The sequence below is a fragment of the Coccidioides posadasii genome, chromosome 3 (assembly GCF_018416015.2).
Source record: "Coccidioides posadasii str. Silveira chromosome 3, complete sequence".
NCBI lineage: Eukaryota > Fungi > Ascomycota > Eurotiomycetes > Onygenales > Onygenaceae > Coccidioides > Coccidioides posadasii.
The window spans coordinates 3614078-3639342 of record NC_089409.1 but is presented as its reverse complement, the minus strand read 5'-3'; the positions used below and the strand labels follow the sequence as shown (position 1 = coordinate 3639342).

The window sequence follows — 25265 nt, the reverse complement described above, 5'->3', positions numbered from 1 at the left end:
CCACCAGATTCTTCAGTCATTGTTTTGAGACACTTAGCTGATCATCTTTTAAATGCCTCCACTGCACAGAAACTTACAATCCAGGAAGTTAAATACAATGCAAGAAGCATTGTTGAATCTCTCAAGTTGCTACATGACAAGAAATTTGTTCACACAGATAATAATCTTCTGTTGAATTATGTATGGGATTTGTGCAACTAATCCAGAGCATTTACTAGATATCAAGCCTGATAATGTGCTTGTAAACTACAGATCTGGAGACATTCACTTCACAGACATCCAGTTGGCAGATATGGGAAGTACCATCTCTGCAGAGTCAGCATACATAAAGAACAGTGACATGATTGGAGCTCTGATGTGGCAGAGTCCTGAAGCACATTTGCAGATAGAGTGGCACACCTACTAATATATGGTCTTTTAGTGCATTGGTACATGTGGAATGCTTATAAAGTAACAGCTCTTGGGTGATGGATACAGTTAAAACTAATTCTTCTCTTCATTCTTCTAGCTTCTCACTCTGATTTATGGTGACAGCTTTTTCATCTTCAAACCCAATGTGCTGTTTGGACATGAAGATTATGAGCTTCAAGTTCTTGTGTGACAGTGTCAATTCTTTGGCCCGTTTCCCCTTTCATATCAGGAAATAGCTAAACATTGGCAATTCTGTCGTACATTCACAAGTCACTACCCCCAAGAAAGCAGAAGCCCTTCGCGCGAATCTAGCCGCTGCTGAGCGGCTGGGTCGGACGTTAAATTGAGAGAGAAGAAGAAGAAGAAGAAGAAAGCTCCTGGCCTGGGGAAGCTCGTGGCCTGGGAAGATCGTTGGACCTTCATCTCAACCCGCGAGCCAGATCGGATTGCGAGAGTAACCATTTTTGCTTGTTCATTGGAAAGCTGTGTCGCATCCGCGTTTCTGGAGTGCATCCAATACTGGCTTGCAACCTCTCTTCTCCTGCACTTCCCCCCAGGATCTAACTCCTCCATAAACGCCTAGAATCCATAATTGGCAGAAAATCCTTCTATGACAACCCTGCATGAGATCCTCCTTGCAGACGGTTAGAGGTTCAATTGGTAGTGATAAGAGGCAGCCGGGAGCTGCTGGATTTTTGTTTTTCCGAAAGTCCGGCCGGGTAAAATCAATCGGGTTTGGAAGTTCGCGGCCGCCGGTAACGTCATAGCTTTCCCCCACCCCACTTCGCTCGCTTCGACCCCTCATGGGCGGCACAACCGCGAAACCCAGCAATTGCGAGTGTATTAAATTAAAATCACGGGGCAGGAGAGGGGGAAGAGAAGTGTGAGAAGAGGACTGATTTCGAACAGAGGAATACGTAGCCCTTGTCTCAATGAATTCTGAGACGTAAGGTGGCGTGGTTTGGCCAAAATAATCGGAGCAGCCAACCCGTAAACAAGCACGTAAGTATGGAGTACTCCGTTATGCTCTCCGTAAAAAAAGGGCTCGACCTGCAGGCTTGGGCTGCCGCTGACTTGCCTGGGGAGGTTGACCCTGCCTTGGTATCCCAAACACTCCTAGCGCTGTGATTACGGCATCGACGCCTTTCCCTTCCGGCGTCTTCCTTTTCCCCCGCGCCATTCGATTGCCTTCCATCCCCCAGTCTTCCTCCGTCCTCCTCAGCCCACGTCTCTCCAAAGCAGTAAAAAGAGCATCCCAAAAATAATTTAAAAAAAAAGGGGCCAATAACACCTTCCATCAGCCAAAATGGTCAGAGCAGGTATGTCGCTTTTTCTCTTGTATTTTAAATCTTTTTTTTTATTAGCCTACCAGCCCACGTGGTTCTCATCCGTTTGATGGGCGTCGTGTGGATTTGGCCTTGTTCCTTGTAAACCCCCTCAAACCGCCGCTTGTCACTCCGCCACCAAGGTCCCTTGGGAGCGAGCGGGTGGGAGCTTATAGGTGGGCGCTCCGCAGGTTGCTGGTTGCTTTGTTTTGTTCGAGATCGTTCGAACGGATGGTCGACTCATCTGAACTTGGTCTGCACCCCTCTCGTGGTGGCCGCCAGGTTTGGAATTGTCGGATAGCTATGACCCTGATAAGATTTTCCACCCAGCTTTGGGATCAAGACCTTTTTTGGGGAGCTCTTTCGTTTTGGCTCCGTTTGATCTTCACGGTTGCAATGGCTGATTTTATGAAAATTTTTTCGCTCTCCAGTTGCTGTCCTCCGCGGTGACTCCCTCGTGAAGGGCACAGTCACCTTCGAACAGGCTGACGAGAAAAGCCCGACCACCATCTCCTGGAACATCTCTGGCCACGATGCCAACGCTCAGCGTGGCTTCCACATTCATCAATTCGGTGACAACACCAACGGCTGCACTTCTGCTGGCCCTCACTGTACGTCAATGCATTCCAGATAACCCGTTTGAAGGGAAGGTCATGAGGCCAACACGCGGCGTTTTTTTTTTTTTTTTTTAGACAACCCATTCTCCAAGAATCACGGAGCTCCATCCGACGTAGATCGCCATGTTGGTGACCTGGGCAACATCACCACTGATTCCCAGGGCAACTCCACCGGCAGCGTTGAGGACAAACAGATCAAGCTTATTGGGGAGCACAGTGTTCTCGGTGTATGTGCAAAGCAAGCTCTCCTGTAAATTCATGTGAGAACAAATGGAGCTGACTGTGTGATATGTGTAGCGCACTGTTGTCGTTCATGCTGGCACTGATGACCTCGGCAAGGGAGGCAACGAGGAATCCAAGAAGACTGGAAATGCTGGGCCCCGTCCTGCCTGCGGTAAGATATTTTGGTTTCCCTTTGTTATTGTTCTTCCTGATGCAGCAAGGCTGACTGATCCACAGGTGTTATTGGCATTGCTGCATAAGCTTCTCTCCCGAGAACTCTCCCCTAAGGCTTTCACTAGATTGCGCGAAAGCATCAATGAACAGTTAATGAGATTGCTTAGCAATTAACTAGTTACCTAGTTAGCGAGGGAATGATCAAACAATCCAGTTTCTAGAGGTGTAATGAAATTACATATCTCGGTGAATTAGCTCTACAAAATAATCTGTACATAGTTCAATTTGGAGTTGGGAGCTCATATGAACCAGTAACTTAATTATCTCAACGCACAGCCATTGCAGGCGCCAGTGGAGATGCTCAGACGCATGTGGTTGTATAGCCAGGTCACAAAATTGGAGTGATTTGCTCTCAACGCAGCTAGACAGGAAGCTAAAAAGAGGACCAAAAGAAAAAAAAAGCAGAGTCAAGAAGTGCAGCATGAATGATGGGGTTAAGCTACCCCCTTTTGTGTTTGGGTGAGCTCATGAACGGAGCGGGTGGAGGGCGAGGAGGGGGAGAAGACAGCTGGACACATCTCCGCCTAGCGCACCGCTAAGTTTCAACCCCGGATGTGAATGCTGGCCAATATACTCCGTAGCACACAAATAAACCACCTATCCTATTCCTCTACCTAGCTTTTGCCTCTTTTAGTTCACGCACAGTCCCATTGTTATTCCATAGTTCCTCGCATTCTCTTTTTTTCTATTTACATCAATCCTGCAAGAGAGCTATTTTTTACTTCCAGCCAGCTAGCTGTCTTGTCTGTAGTTATCGTACAGTTGAGCTCACAGCCTAACTTCTAGGGGAAGAGAAAGTTCCGGAACAATGGCTCTGCTGGAAGCTCGTGTGAAAAGTGTCCTCTCTGGCGACACGCTTGTCTTGACACATGTGACCAACCGGAGCCAGGAGAGGATCCTCAGTCTCGCCTACGTGTCAGCTCCAAGGTTACGTCGGGAAGGGGATGAGGTGAGTTCTAGTTCCTTTAAATTTGATCCTTGATTGCACATTCAAACTCCCGCCTAATTTTTATATTTATTTTTATCTTTATTCCCTTCCTCCTCTCTCCCCTCTTTAGTTTTGAGCTGGTCATTTGTCTAACTGCTGTTCAAATCCCTCTGCTGGTTGCTAGGCGTTTGCTTTCCAATCCCGGGAATTCCTCCGCGAACTCCTCGTCGGCAAGGTGATCCAGTTCCAAATCCTGTACTCCATCCCCACCGGAGCGAAGCGAGAGTATGGTATCGTGAAGCTGCCTGGGGGCAGGGAGTTGCCGGAGCTCTGCGTCTCTGAGGGATGGGCCAAAGTTCGTGAGGATGCCGGTCGGCGAGACGAGTCCGAAGACACTGCGCTGCTGCTCGACAAGCTGCGAGAGCTCGAGTCCCGGGCACGTGCTGAATCCAGGGGCGTCTGGGGCCAGGGTGGGAATATCGAGGTTTCGTATGAGGTTTCGGATCCGAAAGCTCTCGTGGACGGTATGAAGGGTAGTATGATTGATACTGTGGTGGAGAGGGTGCTCAATGGCGATCGACTACTCGTCCGCATGCAGGTCTCACCTGAGAAGCATATCCAGACCATCCTTGTGGTAGCTGGCATTCGGGCCCCTTCTGCCAAGCGGGTAAGCGCAGATGGGACGGAGCAGGCCGGTGAGCCGTACGGTGACCAGGCGCAACAATTCGTGGAGATGAGGCTATTGCAGAGAAAGGTCAAGGTGTCTCTACACGGGACCACGTTGCAGAATCAGCTCGTCGGTACCGTCCTTCATCCCAATGGAAATATCGCCAAGTTCTTGCTCGAAGAGGGTCTCGCGAGGTGCGCCGATCATCATTCTACCCTCCTGGGTGGTGAAATGGCTACATTCAGACAGGCGGAGAAAAAGGCCAGGGACGCCCGCAAGGGATTGTTTGCTGCGCATGTTGCACCCAGAGCTACCCCGTCGGCCGGTGCGGACACAGACTTCGTAGTCAGCCGTATCTTGAACGCTGATACCATTTTCGTGCGAAATAAGGCCGGAAAGGAGAAGAAAGTCAGCCTTTCCAGTGTGAGACAGCCAAAACCTTCGGACCCTAAGCAGGCCCCGTTTGGAATCGACGCGAAGGAGTTCCTACGGAAGAAGCTTATCGGGAAGCATGTCAAGGTTACGGTTGACGGAAAGAGGCCTGCCACTGAAGGTTTTGAGGAGCGTGAGGTTGCCACTGTGATGGCTGGCAATACAAATATCGCTCTTGCTCTGGTAGAGGCTGGTTACGCTTCTGTTATTAGGCATAGACGTGACGATGATGACCGGTCTCCTGATTATGATAGCCTATTACAGGCCGAAGACGTCGCCCAAAAGGAACAAAAGGGCATGTGGTCGTCGAAGCCGCCTAAGACCAAGCAATATCAAGACTATTCCGAGAGTGTTCAAAAGGCTAAAATGGCATCTTCGGTGCTTCAAAGGCAGAAGAAAGTTCCCGGCGTTGTTGATTTTGTGAAGTCGGGCGCGAGATTTACGGTCTTGATTCCACGCGACAACGCTAAGCTCACCTTCGTCCTCTCCGGAATCCGGGCTCCTAAATCTGCTAGAAATCCAGGCGAAGCTTCCGAACCATTTGGCCAAGAAGCTCACGACTTTGCAAATCGCAGGTGTATGCAGCGCGACGTGGAGATTGACGTTGAGACCATCGATAAAGTTGGAGGATTCATTGGCACTCTTTATGTGAATCGGGAGAATTTCGCTAAGATACTTTTGGAGGAAGGTTTAGCGACCGTCCACGCCTACTCCGCAGAACAATCGGGGCACGGCCCAGAGCTCTTTGCCGCGGAAAAGAAAGCCAAAGAGGCTAGAAAGGGAATCTGGCATGACTGGGATCCAAGCAAGGACGTGGACGAGGAATATGATGAACCGGCCCCTGCCAATGGGACCGAGGCTGCTGAACCTACCCAGCGACGGAAGGACTACCGGGACGTCCTCATTACAAATATTGAGGACGACGGTAGACTGAAGGTGCAGCAGATCGGTGCTGGTACTACTGCGCTGACCGATCTAATGAATTCTTTCCGCGCATTCCACTTGAGTGGAGCGAATGCTAAGCCGTTGGACTCCCCTCCCAAGGCCGGAGACCTTGTGGCCGCCCAGTTCACGGAGGACAATGAATGGTACAGAGCCAAAATCCGTCGCAATGATCGCGAAGCCAAGCAGGCCGATGTCGTGTACATCGACTATGGAAACACTGAGAGGATTCCCTGGAGTCGCTTGCGCCCGCTCTCAGCGCAGTTCTCCGTACAGAACTTGAAGCCACAGGCTGCTGACGCGGTGCTTGCGTTTGTTCAGTTCCCGATGTCTCCTGAATACCTGGCCGACGCTAGACGGTTCATCGCCGAACAGACATTCGATCGTCAATTGGTCGCAAACGTTGAGCACGTCACACCGGAGGGAACCCTGTCCATTACGCTGCTCGACCCATCAAACTCTGAGAACCTCGAACAGAGTATCAATGCTGATCTTGTCCGCGAGGGCCTTGCGATGGTACCCCGCAAGCTCAAGGCTTGGGAGCGTTCTGCAGGTGATACAATTGGGTCTTTGAAGAAACTGGAGGAGGAAGCTAAGGAACAACGGAGAGGAATGTGGGAGTACGGCGATATCACTGAAGATTAGATGAAAAGCCCCCGCTTTTTCTAGCTGAACGTTTGATGGTAGCCATGATCTGAATAACTAAGAGTCGGAGACATAAGAGTTTTTTTTTTTTTTTTTTTTTTTTTTCCCGCCTTAAATTCTCATGCTCTCTGTTTTGTCTTCATGCATGTAATGTCACGGAGGACGCTGCGTAAGTGGCTTGGGAGATGCCACTGACAGCGCGCATACCAGTTGAGTTTTGCTTCAACTCGAGCTATCATACGGAGTCCTCCGAAAGCGATGATAGATACGGCAGATGACCTGTTCGAATCCCACTTTGCTTTGAAGGGTCAGCCGGGATGCTTGATCATGTCTTCCCTGTCAAGGTTTGTACGGAGTACAGTACATACATAAGCAGAGCCAGTGTACATTGCCTAGGCCAGAACATCATTCAGGCTTTCTTCTTGTCCTACCAGCAGCAGCATCTTCAGCAAATGGCGACGGATAACCAGCACCTTCAGTTGGCCCGAGGAGGGCCGCCGAGCCTTCAGGCGCTAAGTTACTCACTAGCGAGGCGAGGCGGCCGGCCTTTTTAGCCCGTTAGCCGGGTGCCCGCCCTTGCATCACACGGCCAATGGGGCTCTCGTATAGCACGTTTTTGGGCAGCCGGGGACTCCGGTCGGCCAGCAATTTCAACTCCGCCTGGTGTGTCCAATCCTCCAGGCTGACTTGGACTTTTGTTTCTCGCTTTCCCGTCCTCCGTACTGACAAGCATTCCAGTCCTGAATTCCTCAGCTTCTCATAACGTTACTCCCGAGTGGCGAGAAGGCCTCGCCCAGAGAAGAACGATCCCTGCATATTAACTTTATTTACTTCACGGGCTCCTCCCCCAAGGTAGCGGGAAGACATGACGCTCGAACGGACTTCTACCAACCAGTCTCGTCGCAGCAAGCGCTCCCATCACTCTCATAGCAACTCCGAAACCCACTCCCGCTCGCACAACTCTATCCGCAGAACAAGGACAAATCAGTCCCTCAACGGCAAAGAAACCCCAGACCACCTCCAAGGACATCTAAATCACTTAACGCCTGACCAAGAGCGCGCACTTGAAGAGTTTAAGGCGGTTTGCATTGAGAAGGGTCTATATACACCCGCAGAGGAGGGAAAGGCTGCTAGCCATGAGGATCCTACGTTGTTGTAAGGACACACTTCTCACAGAGTGATCTCTACTAGGGGCTTCCAGTGCAAGGGCTGGACAAGCACCCCTTGAAAGGAGAAAAAAGACAAAATATGAAGGTAAAGAAAAGTTTGCTGACTGTGGTATTTTGGCGTGCGCCTCGCTTTCAGGCGGTTCTTGCGTGCGCGCAAATTCGATGTGAATGGAGCATTGGACCAGTTCAAGGCCACAGAGGAATGGCGAAAAGCAAACCAAATTGATGCGCTCTATGAGAACTTTGACGTTGATTCGTACGAGAATGCACGGAGAGTGGTTAGTTATTTTCAGCTTCTGATTCTCGGACCGCGTGACCTTTGGCCTGACATTGTGTTCATATAGTATCCCCAGTGGACTGGTCGTCGCGACCGGAGAGGCATTCCCGTTTACGTCTTCGTGATCAAACATCTCACTAGCAAGAATATGGCCGCCTACTCCTCTGGTGCCGCCTCAACCGCCACGTCCTCTACCCACACTTCCTCCACAGTACCTTCAAGACTATTACGCCTTTTTGCACTCTACGAAAATATGACTCGATTTGTCGTGCCGCTATGTTCGTCGCTGCCACGGCCTAATCCAGAGACGCCAATCTCAAGCACCACCAATATTGTTGATATTTCGGGAGTTGGATTGAAACAGTTCTGGAACCTGAAAGGACACATGCAGGACGCGAGTGTTTTGGCAACAGCACATTATCCTGAAACTCTAGACAGGATTTTTGTGAGAACACTTGAATCTCCGTATTCCCGATATTGCATTCCTTTATAGCATGGGCTAATGCTCTTCTAGATAATTGGCGCACCCTCATTTTTCCCTACCGTATGGGGATGGATCAAACGGTGGTTCGACCCGGTAACGACGTCTAAGATTTTCATCCTCTCCTCTTCCGAAGTCAAATCGACCCTCACATCGTTCATGGACCCGTCTAGCTTCCCTAAACAATACGGCGGTGAATTGGACTGGGAGTGGGGTGATATGCCAAACCTCGACGAACCCGCACAGGAGCTCGTAGGTGCGCTGGAAGAATTGGGTCCAAAAGGGGACGGAGAAATAAGCACGGAAAGCTCAAATAAGACGGTGGAGGAGAGGAAAAGAAACTTTGTCAAGGGGCCGGTGGCCTGGCTAAAGGATCGAATTGAGATTTTTGGTTCTATCGGCGGACAGAAGCGTAGGAAGACAATTCCCGTTCAGGGGGAACAGAAGCCAAGCGAAACCGACCAAGCTGTTGTCAGTGAAGCCAATGGCGTTGTTGTTGAAGTCACCCCAGCAGCTACGACTGAAGGCGAAGAGAAGCTTGTTACGACACCAGAGGCGCAGGTTAATGGAACGACTGTGTCGTCGTAGCCTCTGCCGTTTTCACTCCAATTAACTATCCTGGCGTTTGGAAAAAGTTTCTCTGGGCGAATTGACTTCTTGTGCATATCCCTGGTGATATGCTGCCATTAATTACCCACCGTTTCTGCTTCATCTTCTTCTTCGTCATCATTTTTTTCATTCCCTTTTTTTTTTTTTTTGTTGGGTGGGGGGGCTGCTCGTCTTTCGAGTTTCGCTTAAGATTTACAGCCCTGAGATTTCGCAGAGTCGTTTCTTTTCCATCAGTGAAGACCCAAGAAGTAGCAGTAGAAGGCATAGCCATGGAGCATATCTACTACTGTACATATGAGCATCTCCTGTTAGATATAGTTTTCCATGATAAAAACTAGATTCGGGCAAATAGATATCCTGATTGATACTTTTCGCTGTCATTACCTGATGGAGAGATATAAGTGTGTACGGAGTACGGAGTATATCGGCGGATGTTTGCTTTGAAAATTGGTAAAAAATTTGGTTGCTGGCAAACGCCACTCCGATATTCGAGCCGCAAGTGGGCCCCAGCCACACAGGCAATCTTTGGTTATCAGGTGTGGCTAGTGCAGATTATTGTGGCAGAAAAAGACGAGCTATACGAAACAGGAAGGCGGTGGGCGGCGCGACATTGAAGCTCGTCGCAAACATTGAGAGCTCTCCATGATTGCACGGCGCATAAAAAGCAATTTCTGGCTGATATCGTACGCAAATTTCCCATTTAACCTCAAACCACCCCATGCTTTTGCTGGCAAATTTTGTCTACCCATCCCAATTCGTCCAAAAACGCACTCAAGCTAGCGCATAGCACCAATTTGAAAACAATTCTCGGCCACGAGACGTACGCATAGCTGCTATTCAGGAGCCATGGTCCAAGGAACTGCCCCGGAACAACCGTTGAAACGGAAACGTGGTCGCCCGCGCAAAGAAGGTGGACCAGCGAAACCTAAACCAGTCGTTCTCGACCATACCGGTCAGCCTAGAAAGAGAGGTCGACCACGAAAATACCCTCTTGATACCACTGCCCCACCCGCTGCGAAACCACAGAACGTGAGTGATGACAACTTGCAGAAAAGGGGTCGCGGGAGACCAAGGAAGAGTGACAGTTTGCCTCCAAAGCCTGTCGCAGCTCCAGGGCCAGAGCAAGGCCCAGAGGCAACTCCACGACGAGGAAGGCCCCGCAAAGAACATGGCGCACAACCGGCAGAGGTGGTTCCTGATGTGGCGGCGCAGACTGTCATGCAGTCGAAGCGGGGACGTGGGCGGCCCAAAAAAAGCGAGGGCACTATTATGACCGAAGAAGCGACACAACCCGTGAAGGCGCCATCGGCGCCGGGACGTGGAAGACCAAAGAAGTTTAGTACGGCAACTTCCGGGTCAGCGAATGGAGTTGCTCAGCAGTCGTCAGCGTCATCAGCCTCCAATCCCCTTGCGAAAATGGTTGTTGGGAGTTACGAACTCAAGTGTGCTACCGTGGAGAATGAATGGCCCCATGTAGCAGTAGGCATGGAAATGACCATCCTCGAGTCTGAAGAGACCTATGGTCTTGGTTTCATTGCTGGCTTCAACCTGGGGATCGTAGAGGGCACAATGCTGCTCGCAGCTGATAAAGATTCCCTTGAAAGACTCTACAACAAGATGTCCAAAGGAGAAAATCGGTCACTATATGGTACCTTCGGAAGTAACGAAAACGATGGAGACGATGGCGACGAGGGTCGTACGTTCAAAAAACGCAAGACTTCAGCTGCTTCATCTAAACGACTCTATATGTTCTGGCGAGGCCGTCAAACTGGCGAGGGGGAAATCTACTCCGGACGGAACAACGGCCATCTCGATTTCTCGGAAAGCAAGAAAATCGTCAGATTCAATGGTGTCGGCGGATTCCCCGCTATGGGAAATGAATGCAAATTTTCGGGGGTTAAACGGAGCGATGAAGTTTCTGTGCCTCCCCAGCCTTGGAGCGACTTTTCGGAGAGAGCTGCTGCTGAGGCCAGCGCTGCAAGATGGCGTTGAGATATCCTTTCCCCTGTTCCCTTTTTTTAGTATCGAGTATTTGCTTAGGATGTTTTAATTTCTCTATTTTCGTTGAGTTCATCGAGCTGGCTCGGCCGGCAGTTCTATTGACTTCACAGGTCCAAAGGAGGAAATGCATATGTCAAAACTAATCCTGTACTCCGTATGAATGACGGGAAACGCATTAGGGGTTTTTTTGAATTGATTTCTTATTGGTACTTTTGAATCTTAATTTTTCCGATAAGTGGGTTTAAGCAAGTCTCGAAAACTATCGACAAATAAAGTGGTCTTATCTGAGAATCTATTTTGCAATCCAAGTTCATCGCAGGTGTTCTAGTCGTACATACATACATACACAATTAACATGACTACGATCCTACAGTCGTTTATGATTTCCATTTTAAGTTAACTTGCTTTTGTCGGACCTATTGATCTATTAGTGGCCAAATGGGACAGGATCTACAGTGTGAATATTCGACTCACCATAGGTGCCAACACCGCGACTCCCACAGCCAACGCTACAACGGTGAGGACCAGCTGAATTTTGGAGAATCCCTTACCCAAAAGGTCAAACGGCTGGCTAGGAGCCAGCCTCGTGCCAAAAACATCGAAACCGTACGCAAATACTAGCGTTGAGCTCTCCAGCAATGTCGGGCTGGATTCTATATGTTTAATACCAACCACTTCGCGGGCGTGATTAAGATACCATTTGGGATCAAACCCTAGGAAAGGAGTGTATCTCACTAGCCCTTCCTCTACTTCTTGGGAAGTAGGGTCACGATTAACAGGTCGTCGGGGATCGAGGACGAATCGTGGTATACCGATAATGGCATTAGAGGAAGGAAGTGTGCAGAGCAATTGTCTGACTGTAATTCCTTGGCGAGTTTCTGTAACTGCCATGTTGGATATCGCTTCTGATATCATGTATGCCTGCGAGATGACATATGGTCGAGGAAGACCCGTGCTAGCGTAAATGCTGGAGTAGTTTGCCGCGTTGTCCAACAAGCCACGATCGTTTGGTATAGACGACTCGTACAGCTCAGAGATAACAAGGCGGTAGCCTTTAGCATCTGAGGTATTGGTGATATCAGCCCAGAAAGAATATGCGAACCAATTCTCCGAAATAACGGAAGCGATTGGCTGAGAGACATCAACCCCATCCTGGCTTGTAGTGTACAATATCTGACCAGAAACGCCATCTAAAAGGTAAAAGGTGACGGTAGAGCCAGCAACCGCCGTGATTAGGGTGAGATTGGGGTTCAAATATTTGTAAAGAACAGATCTGTCTCCCAATACTTTGCCAATGGATGCAACTGGGTCGTGGGCCGGTCTTGCGGTGGCACGAATGATTTTCTGGCCCTTTGGAGGGAGAAATTCCCATGCCGGACTTTTCATATTCGCACCGTCCCAGCCCATCAATTTCCCATCGTCGCTGAGTGTCACAAGAATTTTATTGCCGGTAAATTGCAGCGATGATTCCGACGGTACGCCATCGGATTTAATTGCGACTGGGATTAACGAGACTGTATCTGGCATCAACACTATTGAAGAATACCTTCCAGTCGACGGTGAGCTTTCAATAATTTTACCAGACGTAATGTTTACCGTAACGAAACTGCCATCGGTCACAAAGACGGTCGCGATCTCGCGCTGGGTTAGGATAGTATTTGCACCCCATGGTGCCAGATCGTCAACAGCTTTAATATTCCAAAGAATAGCACCATGGCGACCGGAGTCCAAGGCTAAAATGCGTCCCTTTCGGGTTGCAATGATGAGCAGTTTTCCAAATCCAAACTTGGTGAGCTCTGTATCCTCACTTGGCAAGAAGCTCGACAAGATTTTGGTTGGAAGTTCTTGTAGCCACGGGAGCAAATTCTCTTGCAAATCTTTTGCATGCCGTCTAACACGGTGAATGTAAGCCGAGAGGACATCCTGATGCCCCTCAAACTCCAGTTCATGAGCGAGGGCTTCACCACCGTCCAAGTCAGCCCAAGCAGCAATAATCGCATCCGTTAATGACTCAGGTCGATGCCACGCAAGTTCACCGTTGCGAACCAGGATCCAGTCTCCACCTTCGTTAACTTGCGCAAAACGAATTGCGTAGCCAGCATCACGGGCAACCACTTCCAGCACTGCATGCTGTGCCTCCCCAGGGCTGCCTTTGATTTTCCATGTTCCAAGGACGTCCCTTGACGCGGATGAAAATAGGTCGACGGCTGAGCTCGTTATGCGGGCAAGGTAAAACTTATCATTGACTGTACGTGAAACAATTATGGATTTTGAGCCGAGCAGAGGGAGCTGATATGCTCTGGAAATTGCTGCTGATTTGCTGTCAAGGTAGAGTACATCTGCCCAAGATTTGGTTGCAGTGTTGTATTGCACGACAAAATGCGGCACGGTGGACGATGTTTGGACTTTGATGTCTTGGATGGTTTCCCCGCTGTTATTTTCGATACTGACAGCGTGGACAGATTTGGATCCGATGATATTGACTTTCAAAGCCTTTGCGTCTTGATCGGGCCACACAATTAACTGAGTAGCTGCATTACTGCTGGTGTGTATTATTGACTCAGGGGATAAGACCTCATTCTCTGTACTGAGAATGTATTGATTGTTAAAGCGTCCGGTTTGAATATCTAAAGCTACTACTTTGATTTTGTAACCATTTCGGGAAAGAGGCTGCAGGGAAATATAATAGGCCGTGGTCGGTGATATCGTCAATCGCAAAGGGATATCATCACTGCAAAATGGGGTTAGTGGGGGGTTCAATGCGCGTCTATCAGGGGACACTGTCAAACCTAGTATCTTTGTACTCCCATTTAACGCTCCCTGATACACCGTGCAGCCTTCTAATAATGCCATATTTGTTTGCAGACAGTACAATGGAATCATGCACAGCTTGCGCCGGCTCTGCACTCTGAAATGCAGTGAGCTTTAAATCGACAATTGAAGCGTCATCAAGGCGTGTAGTCCATAGAAGCTTTCCATCAGATGCGCCCCAGGCCAGAACATTGCTCCCCGTCGCACTGACAACGGCGTCTTCTCCGTCTACAGCCTCTAAGAGCCTAGACGAAGCAACTCCGACGGAATAGTCCGATAGATTCTGGCGCCACACAAGGGACCCATCCTTCGGATTTACGGCGCCAAGTATTGACTGTTCGGAAAGAGTATAGAGTAGCGAGGCACTTGAGGAAGTGCTCGGCCTGTGGAAGAAGGTTGTATGAGCTTGGGGGGTTCCTAGAAGAGCATGGTGATAGTCGATGTGGTAGGCCTCGTCAGCAAGAATTGCCCATGAGGCGGGGACAACAGATGCCAAGAAGAGATAAGTTGCCTGAAGCCGCATTATTCAACCCCTCCTTGCAACGGTCATCTGAGGAAGCGTGGTCAATTCACTGCTCAAGCACTCGCTGCCTCGCTGGCGTTGCAGCTCGCGATCCCAACCTCATCCATGGAGGTCCAGCTGCATCACGGTCACATGATTAGACATGGGGACAACTTGTTATGACTAAGCAACTAAGGCGGGGATGATTAATCAGAAACCCCCTGAGCATGTGATGCAGCACAATGGACTACAACAGGAGTACGCACCAAACCTCTCTCGTTCTGATCAACGTTCGGCGCCGGCGACGACACGACATGCACTGCCTACGACTATCAGGCAAGCAGCTGGTCCCGCTCGGCTGGGTGGAGGTCGTCTCGGCCTGCGCCCCAGGCGTGGGAAATGCCGTATTCCTTGAAACCCCAATGCAAGGTAGCAAGCCCATTGTGGGTTTACGAACAATCGTCGCATCGCTCCATCCTATGTGAAGCCCTTCTTGCTGACATGTGACATTCCTCACCCTGCATAGACTTACTTAAAGGAAATACTGATTTGTACATGTTAAACACGGAAGACGTGCATATACAATTCCGCCAAAAAGCGCCATGTTGGAGCATCGGTTTGCCGAATCGAGATTCCAATTGGCCGGGTGGACAAATACCCGCCAAATACCTCTCGACGGGCTGGCGGCTGACGACAGTTAGATCTACCCGAAAAGGGCTCCATTCGAAAGGTGGTAGCGTTTCTTTGCAAAGATGCGCAGCAAGGGTTGGCGAAGGAATTGGGGTTGCCCAATCCCTGGCGATGATCATGTTTGATCAACATCTAACTTCAGCGCAGAGAGCAAGTCCATCTATGATGGCCGGTAACTTAGTTATATCAAGTGAAAAAGCTTGAATGCGCGTTCCTCGTCTTCGGCAAATAAGTCGGTCTAATCCTTGGAACCTCATCCTCAGGCAATTCACAATCAAAAAACCGCGGATCAAAATATACCAGCTCCCCTCAGGAGGTTTCGCGTTTCATCGGCACCCTTTCAGCGCCAGATGAATTCCATGCAAAATCTCGAAGCTCAATACCAGCCGCATTTAGCCTCACACAAAGGGCGTGCTGCAAAATCATTCGATCCTTTCTTTATCGCATTACTTTATGGACTCTCACCATCCCCGTACGTTTTGCTAACACACTTCCAAGGTGCATGGCTCGTGAATGGCAAAAGGATCTCCATTTACCGCTGTGGTTCTTGATGATCGAAGGCGCGATACCTCCTCCCTTTAACAAATAGGAGCTCTCCATGAGCGGGTGGCTTACAGGGAACATGTCGGATGTCAGCGATGGAAGGATGCACAGTTTTTCTCAAGAGACACGGATATTACCGGATTCACCCTTGTTAGCAAATCCGGCTACATACCCCAGGATACACCGTGCTTCCATGCAGAAGAAGTGCACACGCAAGCTTTGATTCCCCGATAGGTACACCACCATGTGTTGAAGCGTTTCATCCTCAAAGTTCGAGGCACGGCGGATCTCAACCCGAAGACAGTTTCAGAAGGGGATGCGAAATATATAAATACCTCTAATGGCTACCCTATACGCCTTCCATTGGCAATATCATCCCACAACTTATCCTCAGGTTTCGGTCACATATCCATTGCAGGATGCATTTCACTTCTAGTTTGCTCGCCCTGGTGGCGCTAACCACTCAAGCTCTGGCCTTCCCTCTCAACGATTTGCCTAAAAGAGACTCGGGTCTTGCTGTCAAGCTTTCTTCCATTGGTAATACCCGAGTGAAAGCAGTTATCACCAACACTGCGGATCATGAGATCTCGTTTCTAAAATTTAATACCTTTTTCGACTCCTCCGCAACTCGGAAGGTTAGCATAGCTAAGGATGGTATGAATATTTGGGCCCCTCTCTTATAATGACGTTTCCCCTAATATTTATTAACTTTAGGGTCGGTGGTCCCTTTTAACGGACTCTATCGCTACTACAATGCTGCAAAACTTCCTAAGGAAGCTTTCAAGACATTGGCCCCAGGTGCCAGTGCTGAAGCCACATTCGACATTGCGGAGACATCTGATCTCTCCGCCGGAGGTTCTTTCAGCGTATTCTCTGACGGCATGATCCCCGTTGCGGACGGCAGCGGAACCACTCTTACGGGGGCTATCAAGTACTCCACCAACGAACTGAAAATGAATGTGGATGGTGCGCTAGCAGCTAAAGTACAAAGTGCCATCCCAAAACTTGAAAAGCGCACCAGAATCGACCCCGACTGCCCTGGAGAATATCGCAATGTCTTAACACAGGGCCTCCAGACTGCTGCTGGATATGCCAGTCGGGCAGCTGAGGCCGCGACAAATGGTGACCAGCTTGAAGAGTTCTTCAAGACAACTGACCAGCAGACCGCCCAAAACATTGCGCAGCGCTTCCAGGCTATTGCCCAGGAGTGTGGCTCCGACTCGCAAGGAAGCACCACTTATTTCTGCGACGATCGCTTCAACGGTTGTGAACAGGGTGTCATCGCCTACACAATTCCCGCTCAGAGTGTCGTTGTCAACTGTCCAGCTTACTGGGAGCTTCCACCCGTCGTAAACCAAGGCCTCGACCCCGATCATGGATATGTTGTTGTTCACGAATTTACCCATGCTACTAGCATCTTCAGCCCTGGTACTCAGGATCACGCGTACGGCTATGAGAACTGCATCCGTCTCAGCCCCGAGCAATGCATTAGCAATGCTGATAACTACTCGCTCTACGCGGCCTGTAGGTTTTGCTCTACTCCTATTTTAGAATATTTTAACGCTAATATACAAGCAGCTGTCTCCCGTGGCGGATAAATTTACAGCAAAGTTTCTCCTACCGGTGCTGCCCGTCTGAATACTTGATTAAATAGTCTATTCGCGCGTGCGAATATGTATATAGTTACCTTGACGTTGATGTTGAACATCGCAGCTTGCTTCTTACTTTCTTGCATTTATGCGTTTGTCCATCTATATTTCTTCAAACCGCTCCGTGCTTGCTCGATTCCATTGCTGGAACTCGAAATAACCTTCAAGAAGCTCGAAATGATCTTATTATTACTCCACGCGCGGAAAGTGAACCAGTTCGGCTAGTAACGTGTGCAAAGTAGCTGTCTTGCTCTTCTTTATTTAAATCATAGTTCAAAACACTCAACGAAGCTAAGACATGTTTTCGATGATCATAGTTTCGCGGCAGCTGCATGTTCATTTGCTCTCGACCATCAGGTAATGTCATTCGCGGTTTCAAAGGAATCAATAGTCCTTAAATCCCTGACTTAATCTATACCCTTGTCACATACCCAAAGTTTCATGGTTCAAATCTCCGTTTATATTTCTCCGAAACAAATTCTGTTTCCAGCATTGACAGCCTCAATTTCACCCTGGCCCATGCCATCTTCGATCGCCCAGGGTTTCGAACCCATGCCCATTGCTTGGAGTCCTTCATCTCTCAGGGTAGACCAGTCGACCGCACCTTCAAAACCTCGTTCACCAAGCCCCCCAGCGTCCGGGAAGTCCCACGGTGGAGAATAGGCCAAAGCTGCTTCTCTTTGTTTCTTAAGATACTCCGCATTCATTTCGCAGAGAGGTGCTGCAGGGATGTAAAGGACGCTTGAGTCGCCTTTCCCACGATGTTCTTTATCCACAGAGTGAAGGGCGTCACAATGCCACGCCACAAAGTCCCCTGGCTGTACCCGTGGCATTGGAACCATGGTAGTGGAAAGTTCTAAATGAGGGTGACTTGTCTTCGAAAATTCCTGGGCGGCCCCCGGTACCGCCCCGGGAAATGTTGAATCATTCAGTGGACGTGAGGTTTCAGGGTCAAAGAACGGGCGAAGGATGGTATATGCCGTACTATGCTTGAGCATTGGGCACACACTTAGCGTCCCTTCTCCAGGCCCAGTGTCTGACATGGCAAGCCAGCCCTGGAAAAATCTGAGCATCGAGCAAGCACCGGGCCCGCCGTATAAATCCATTTTTGCAGTGACACGGTGTGCGGCGTCAAAAGCATCATAATCTTCCCACGATCCCTGGAATATTTTACGGTAGACTTTTGAATATTCCGGATCCTCCCAGCGCTCCAGAGACCCGCCATCAGCATGTGGCCCTAGAGTAAATTTTGCATCCCCAGGCTCTCGGATACGAAGCCTATCCGCATATGAAAGGGTATGTCGCATGGAAACCGGAGTAGATGGATCCGACGAATGCCATAGGCCTTGCAGAAAGCGCTGGGTCTCAAGCATGTTCGGATGAGAACGCGCTTCTACCTGTGACGGAGACCAATACAGCTCATAGACAACAGGCGAATCGGACGGGAACGCCTTCACCCTCGCCTTATTGGCCATTACATAGTCCATTGCCCGCTGTTTGAGCTCAAGTGCGACCGACCTTGGAAATACTCCGCGTATAACGACGGCTCCACGCCGGCGAATGTCTGAAAGCGTTTGGGCGGACAAATTTCCAGTTTTCAGGTCATTGAAATTCAGTGACGGAATAACCTAAGTGTTCATGTCAATCCCGCTCCCGTTTATTCACTCGAATGGCGAAGCCTTACCTTGTTCCCATTGGCGCGGATTTCTACAATCTCATTCTGCAAGCTTGAGAGGAGCCGGGACCAACTCTGCATCAATGGCTGAGGATTTTGCTCAAATAGATTTCGCTTGAGTTCCTGGAATCGCACATCAAGGGCTTCCGGCTTATAATCGGGTCTCAAGCTAGGAAAAACCGACGAGATGTCCCCGGCAGCTTTGGTAGGCTGGGCTGCTGTGGACGCCGCACGGCGAAGCGGCAGGAATCGAGAGATCCGGGCCAATGCCATAGTCTTTTGACGGCAAACCGAGCGTTTTGATATGTTACCGGCTTGATATATCAGGTTTTCTTGACTTGAGCTCGTGGAGACAACCCTTCACGTCCAGGACGAGAGACATTGGGAAAAGGAGTTCCATCACACGAGGTTTTGGGCGACACCGCTGAAATCACAGGAAACTAAATACCTGGTGATCCGTGGAGCCCGATGTGAGTTGATCTGGATCGAGGGCGCTGGCTTTGACTCGGCTTTAACTTAATACTAAGACGTTCCCCCGCCCGCAGTTCCCGTGACCGCGGGTTTCCTTGGTTCAGTTTGCGCCTCTCACATCAGAGTTGCACACCTGTTCGTGAAGGCAGGCAGGAGAGAGCGAGAAAAGGGCAAATAGCTTATAATTTGATCTTGGGTTGCACCTTGTCGTCACACATCATGGCGCAGTCGGTCAAGGGGAAAACTGCGATTGTAACGGGGGCTGGTTCCGGTAATCTCAGACGATTTCCAAAACCCGTCCATTGATGGCATTATTGCTAACAATGTACAAAGGCATTAACTTTTGCTTTGTCAAATTGCTCCTGGAACATGGATGCAACTGTGTGCTTGCAGATCTAGCATTGCGCCCAGAGGCCAAAGAACTTGTGCTGAAGTATTCAGCGTCGGCTCCTCGAGCCATATTTCAGCCAACCGATGTCACCGATTGGTCCCAGTTGGAGACGATGTTTAAGGCTGCGGAGGAAGAATTTGGGGAAGTAGACATCGTCTGTCCTGGGGCAGGTGTCTATGAGCCAGTGCGTAGGCTGACATTAATTCCATTTTAACTTCTAATTCCCATGTCTTATGAATCAAGCCATTCTCAAGCTTCTGGTACCCTCCAGGGTCGAACGAGAGCCGCGATTCGCCTGCCGGGTCCAGGTATGCACAGCTTGATATCAACTTGGTCCACCCAATCCGCACAACACAGCTGGCGATTTCTAAGTTCGCAAACTCTAGGACACCAAAGTCTATAATTCATATATCAAGTATTGCAGGCCAGATAGGATCGTTGAGCACGCCCCTTTATTCAGCGACCAAGCACGCCATCAACGGCTTCGTGCGCTCGCTTGCAAAATTGGATAAGATCGGGATCCGAGTAGCCGCTGTTGCGCCGGGTTTCATCAAAACGCCCCTTTGGACAGAGAGCATCGATAAGATGCGGATGGTCGATGAGAGCAAGGATGAATGGGTGACCCCGGAAGACGTAGCATTGGTGATGCTGGCGCTGATCGAGCGGGACCAAATCAGTGAATCCATCCTTGCTGAGCCGAAGGGAGAAGGCGTGATGATTCCTATCAAAGGTGGTACTATCTTGGAGGTCTCGAAATCTGTACGCAAAGTCTCATCGTTCAATGATCCAGGCCCATTGGGAAGGCCGGGAAACTCGATGGGGGACCACAGAGCAGCGGAGGAGGGCTTTTTGGAATTGGTTCAGTCAGGGAGCTGGGGAGAAGCTGCAAAGAATTAGTGTTCCCATACTGAGATACTCATATCACCTTGGAGTTTAAGATAGCCAGACAGGTAGCCATGTAGTTATGTAACTCGTTACCCGGAGGCCTAGGGAGCGCTTGGATGATGGATAGCAGCACTTCTGAGACATCCTTGTCACCACGGTGCATGTGCGACCACGCCGTAGCCTCAGGGGGGTTCTCCGATAATGCCGCCAATCAAGTGACGGTGCTGCCAACAGGAGCTCAAAATCCTCGAGGTCGACTCTGTACTCCGTACTCGAAGCGGCTTTATTCCCAATGCGTGTGCAAGCTCCGAGAAATGAATGATCCTTGTGCCCAGCGTTGGTGACCAGCTTCCCAGCGTTTCCATTGGCCCAAGCGCACCCCGACCAAAATCACCCTTCTTCGAACACCATTCGGACACAATTTTTAGCCCAAAAGAGGAAAAGGAACACAGAGAACAGTGAATCGCATCCAGTGACTCTTAAAAGCACCGCCAGCTTGAAGCCTTTCTTCTCTGTACGGCACCGGAAACGTCAACCTCGTCACCCCGTCGCGCGCCAAAGCGTTGAAAGCGGACCGCTCCATGATGCCTTGGGCATAACCCGTGCTATCACAACCATCACCCAGCACGAAAGCACTTTTCTATCTGTGCAGAGGACAGCCGTCTGAACCAGAGAGCTAACTTGTAGCCATGGACAATGAAGCTGCAGTTGGAGGGGTTTTCGCGGGGAGCGTCCAAACCACTCGTTCCCGCCGGTACGACTACCTTGCTATCGAATTCAAGCTGCGCATCCGAAAGCTAATGTGCAAATCCTTCGTTTAGGCGACATGCAGGAAAGCGAGATGTCGGCATTGCCGGTCAGGCAAGCTGGATTAGCAGCGTGATCAATCTGCTGAACACCAGTGAGTTCAAGGAAACTTCCACGTGCTCCATTACCACAAACGGTCGCTAACGCGTTCTAGTCGTCGGTGCTGGAGTCTTAGCGATGCCTCATGCCTTGTCACGGATGGGAATTACCCTGGGCGTGTTTGTGATTCTGTGGTCCGGATTGGTTGCTGGGTTCGGTCTATATCTGCAGGCGAGATGTGCTGAATACCTGGAAAGAGGATCTGCTTCGTTTTTCGCATTATCCCAGATTACATACCCCAATGCGGCCGTCCTTTTCGATGCCGCCATTGCTATCAAATGCTTCGGTGTTGGCGTCAGCTATTTAATTATTATCGGTGACTTAATGCCAGGAGTTGTTGAGGGATTCATGGGAGACACGGGCATGGAATTTCTTTTAGACAGGCATTTCTGGGTGACGGCTTTTATGTATGCTTCTCCGAATCCAATAGCTGTGGAAATTTATACTGACGAGCCTTTTATCATAGGTTGATCATTATCCCTATTTCTTTTCTGCGCCGGCTGGACTCGTTGAAATATACCAGCGTTGTCGCCTTGATTTCGATTGGCTACCTCGTTATTCTCGTCGTTGCGCATTTTATCAAAGGAGACACTATGGAGGGCAGGAGTCCCATTAGGGTAATTCAATGGGAAGGGATAATACCCGCCTTGAGTGTCTTTCCCGTTATTGTTTTTGCGTATACGTGTCATCAAAATGTAAGTCTAGCTTCGCTTTTACCCGTTGACTATGATGGTAAGCAGGAGAACTCACCATATACTGTAATCTAATAGATGTTTTCTATTCTTAACGAACTTTCTAATAACAGTCATTTCCGGACCACCACCGTGGTCGCTGCAAGTATCGGAAGCGCCGCTGCAACTTACGTCCTCGTCGCAATCACAGGATATTTGTCCTTTGGCGATGCTATCCAAGGTAATATTGTGGGGATGTATGCTCCATCTTTATCTTCCAATATTGCTCGCGCCGCCATCGTCGTTTTGGTCATGTTCTCCTATCCTTTACAAGTCCATCCCTGTCGTGCATCCGTCGATGCAGTTCTGAAATGGCGCTGGAACTCAAAAGGATCATCCGGTTCTTCAAACGTGTCGCCGCATCGTAATCCGCTTTTACCTCGTTCAGATAGACAGCCTGAGGAAATGGGTGACACTCGTTTTGCTGCCATTACAACCGTTATCATTGTTCTGAGTTATATCGTCGCTATGACGGTTTCTTCCCTTGAAGCCGTCCTTGCTTACGTTGGCAGCACCGGAAGCACGAGCATCAGCTTCATCCTTCCGGGCCTCTTCTACTACAAGATATCGTCTCCAGAATCCGCTCTTCATCAACGAATCATGAAAGAGGATGATGAGGCCGGTGCTGACGGCTTTTCGGATGATTCTGCCGATGAAGAAATCATGGGCAGCGGCCTCCTCGGCGGAAGCGGGCTTCTCTCTTCCAGCGGTATTCTGCGCCGGCGTCGAAGACACTGGAAACGGGGTCTTCTCCGTAAGCTCAGCTTGGCTCTAGCAGTGTACGGAATCGTGGTGATGGTTGTTTGCCTGGTTACGAATACATTTTTCTTGGCAACAAATGGGTCCTAAGAAACAATAATCGCACCGCTGGTCCTCATTATCTACATTATTTCGTTTACGGGGCTGCCGGCTTTTCACAACGGACGGCAGACAATGCGATTTTAACCACCCGGAGTCATTTGCTTTGAATTGGCACAGTTTAGGCGCATTATCCCGGGTTTTGGACTTGAAATGGACCTCTGATTTTGCTCACAAACGCTGTCCATCGAGCTGAGCTTGAGAGTATACGCTTCGATACCCTTGACCGGATTACTTTTACTTCATCGACTAAACACTTATCATTTATCATATTTATTACAGACACAATCCCTAAACTTACCCGGTTCTCCAAGGCCATTTCTACATTTTTATACACACCCAGTCTATTCCCTTTTCTGCTGAGTGTAAATACAGATATACTTTTCCCGATTTGGTGGAGTTGAGATTTAGCGGCTTGTATGGAGTACACGTTATTGCATTTTCTGATAGTAAACGTTCAAGTACATTTTGGCTAGTTCAACATTGTTTTTTCGTTGGGTATTATTGGTAGTGAAACGAAATATGAAATTATATTGAAGTACTACTTGAGTGGCGACGAGAACAGTCGAATATAATGCCTAATGAATAAGGAAAAATTGGAAACTGGAAAACTGATGCCGAAAACTAAGGCAACCAAGCAAAAATTCTGCAGCCACTGGGCGAAGTTGTGCTTTCGATTTTTCCAGAGAGTAGAAATACAGAGGGAACGAGATGCTTGGTCTACAAAGGAAAGAAAACATAACTCTCGTCAATTTCCGAGTCATACGCTGCGCCGTGTTTTACACGTTCGGGCGGTTTAGTTGTTGCTCTGGCTATTGAGGATCCTCAGGATAGCCAAGAACAAGTTGATAACATCCAAGTAGAGTGAGATGGATGCGGCAATCTCCTCCTCAACATGATGATGTCGCATAACCAGCTGGGTATCGACGAGGATGTACGCACTGAATATCAGGGCTGCAATCGAGCCGTAAATCAATTCCATCTTGCTTCCCATCGGGAAAAACATAGTCATAAACCCGAATAGGATCAAAAACCATAGAGCAAAGAATAGGTACGGTATCCAGCTGGTAAAATCATATTTGGTCTGGCAGGCGAAGAGCGTTAGAGCTAGGAAGAGGCCGAGCGTGAGAACGAGCGCTTGGATGACTATTCTCGAATTGTAGAAAGAGGTCACAACGCTGACGGCGTATCCTTCAAGGAGGGTGAAAATGCTGAGGAATAGGAGATTGCTTGGATAGCTCTTGCGTTTCCAGTATGTGAGGAGCATGAATACGAGCGCACCGATAATAGAGACGAACATCATCCAAGCGTTGGATTGGACCCATGTCCGGTAGGTATCGTTGAAGAAAGAGACGGCGCTAAGGCCAGCGGTGACGAGGAGCTGGACGGTCCTGCAGGAAGAATACCGATTAGAAATGCATGAGAACGCATAGTAGAATCCGGAAATACTCTACTCACAAGATAGAATAGACCTTGCGGATAAACTGCATTCGGATAGGAAGAGTAGCTTCAGCCACTGAGCCGCCGAACTGTCCAAAAAGCGTGTTAGAGCTGTGTCACTTTGTTATCCGCAGACTGGCAGAGTTAGCCGTACCTTGAAGTCATCGGGAACATTATCATCCTCACCCCGCGGCGCACCCATCATCGGATCCGAAGCTTGTTGGTAGGATGGAGGGGACTGAGTGTAGCGCTGCTCCTCCAGCGAATCCCGCTGGGGAGCAGGCATGTATCGAGTGTTGGCTGCCATTTCTTCTGGGAGCTGCTGTTTAGATAGAAAAGCAGAGATACTGCTGGCAAAGGAAAAAGAAGCGAGCACTCCGGAGGTTGCCTTCGAATTCGATCGATGCAGAGGCGATAAGGCGTTGAGTTAGCCCATCGCGATGAAGCCGGCCAAGCCTGTGGCGCAGCTAGGGCGTCACATGATGTCATCGCTCCCTCTCCAAATTTGGGGAGATCATCACAAACAACGGAAGAGGTCTTGATAATATGTACATTTCCATGAGAACCTTCAACTATGGCAATGTTTGCCAAACTATTTGAAAGAAATCATTTATGCAAGCAACAGGAATAGTTACAGATTGAGAGCCGGCTGTGTTTGCCCGTCCATGATACCCCTCTCCTAGAGTGCCATGCAACCCCCCGGTTTTGTGGCATCCTTCCCACCGTATCTATTGTATGAATCAGTCCACCACA

At 49.3% G+C, this 25265-nt stretch overlaps 10 protein-coding genes across 10 annotated transcripts; 7 read left to right on the top strand and 3 right to left on the bottom strand.

Annotated features, from left to right (window-relative positions):
* Positions 1 to 1717: 1717 nt before the first annotated feature.
* SOD1 (Superoxide dismutase [Cu-Zn]) lies at positions 1718 to 2835 on the top strand (the record flags this gene model as incomplete). Its single annotated transcript, XM_003069891.2, has 5 exons — positions 1718 to 1730; positions 2168 to 2347; positions 2429 to 2580; positions 2651 to 2747; positions 2813 to 2835. The coding sequence occupies 5 exons, from the start codon at positions 1718 to 1720 to the stop codon at positions 2833 to 2835; spliced, it is 465 nt and encodes a 154-aa protein (XP_003069937.2).
* Positions 2836 to 3590: 755 nt separating this feature from the next.
* On the top strand, positions 3591 to 6506 carry D8B26_006099 (uncharacterized protein). Its single transcript, XM_003069892.2, has 2 exons — positions 3591 to 3758; positions 3922 to 6506. Exons 1-2 carry the CDS (start codon positions 3618 to 3620, stop codon positions 6421 to 6423), a joined length of 2643 nt encoding a protein of 880 aa, XP_003069938.2. The 5' UTR covers positions 3591 to 3617; the 3' UTR covers positions 6424 to 6506.
* Positions 6507 to 7190: 684 nt separating this feature from the next.
* Positions 7191 to 9305, top strand: D8B26_006098 (uncharacterized protein). The gene is made up of 4 exons (XM_003069893.2): positions 7191 to 7578; positions 7729 to 7870; positions 7937 to 8314; positions 8384 to 9305. The coding sequence occupies exons 1-4, from the start codon at positions 7289 to 7291 to the stop codon at positions 8936 to 8938; spliced, it is 1365 nt and encodes a 454-aa protein (XP_003069939.2). The 5' UTR covers positions 7191 to 7288; the 3' UTR covers positions 8939 to 9305.
* Positions 9306 to 9805: 500 nt separating this feature from the next.
* Positions 9806 to 11004, top strand: D8B26_006097 (uncharacterized protein; the record flags this gene model as incomplete). The annotated part of the gene is made up of 1 exon (XM_003069894.2): positions 9806 to 11004. The coding sequence occupies one exon, from the start codon at positions 9806 to 9808 to the stop codon at positions 10949 to 10951; it is 1146 nt and encodes a 381-aa protein (XP_003069940.1). The 3' UTR covers positions 10952 to 11004.
* On the bottom strand, positions 9827 to 14392 carry D8B26_006096 (uncharacterized protein). The gene is made up of 3 exons (XM_003069895.2): positions 13750 to 14392; positions 11435 to 13691; positions 9827 to 11376 (listed from the first exon to the last, which is right to left on the bottom strand). The coding sequence occupies exons 1-3, from the start codon at positions 14292 to 14294 to the stop codon at positions 11338 to 11340; spliced, it is 2841 nt and encodes a 946-aa protein (XP_003069941.2). The 5' UTR covers positions 14295 to 14392; the 3' UTR covers positions 9827 to 11337.
* A 1533-nt stretch (positions 14393 to 15925) lies between these two features.
* Positions 15926 to 17104, top strand: MEP3 (ammonium permease mep3; the record flags this gene model as incomplete). Its single annotated transcript, XM_003069896.2, has 3 exons — positions 15926 to 16160; positions 16221 to 17030; positions 17085 to 17104. 3 exons carry the CDS (start codon positions 15926 to 15928, stop codon positions 17102 to 17104), a joined length of 1065 nt encoding a protein of 354 aa, XP_003069942.1.
* On the bottom strand, positions 17082 to 19259 carry D8B26_006094 (uncharacterized protein). The gene is made up of 2 exons (XM_003069897.2): positions 18840 to 19259; positions 17082 to 18783 (listed from the first exon to the last, which is right to left on the bottom strand). The coding sequence occupies exons 1-2, from the start codon at positions 19101 to 19103 to the stop codon at positions 17614 to 17616; spliced, it is 1434 nt and encodes a 477-aa protein (XP_003069943.2). The 5' UTR covers positions 19104 to 19259; the 3' UTR covers positions 17082 to 17613.
* A 261-nt stretch (positions 19260 to 19520) lies between these two features.
* Positions 19521 to 20785, top strand: D8B26_006093 (uncharacterized protein; the record flags this gene model as incomplete). The annotated part of the gene is made up of 3 exons (XM_066125086.1): positions 19521 to 19572; positions 19635 to 19876; positions 19936 to 20785. 3 exons carry the CDS (start codon positions 19521 to 19523, stop codon positions 20587 to 20589), a joined length of 948 nt encoding a protein of 315 aa, XP_065981167.1. The 3' UTR covers positions 20590 to 20785.
* Positions 20786 to 21266: 481 nt separating this feature from the next.
* D8B26_006092 (uncharacterized protein) lies at positions 21267 to 23063 on the top strand (the record flags this gene model as incomplete). Its single annotated transcript, XM_003069899.2, has 5 exons — positions 21267 to 21331; positions 21399 to 21478; positions 21539 to 21890; positions 21950 to 22178; positions 22254 to 23063. 5 exons carry the CDS (start codon positions 21267 to 21269, stop codon positions 23061 to 23063), a joined length of 1536 nt encoding a protein of 511 aa, XP_003069945.1.
* Positions 22261 to 24904, bottom strand: D8B26_006091 (uncharacterized protein). Its single transcript, XM_003069900.2, has 3 exons — positions 24667 to 24904; positions 24531 to 24601; positions 22261 to 24463 (listed from the first exon to the last, which is right to left on the bottom strand). The coding sequence occupies exons 1-3, from the start codon at positions 24817 to 24819 to the stop codon at positions 23869 to 23871; spliced, it is 819 nt and encodes a 272-aa protein (XP_003069946.1). The 5' UTR covers positions 24820 to 24904; the 3' UTR covers positions 22261 to 23868.
* Positions 24905 to 25265: the final 361 nt, after the last annotated feature.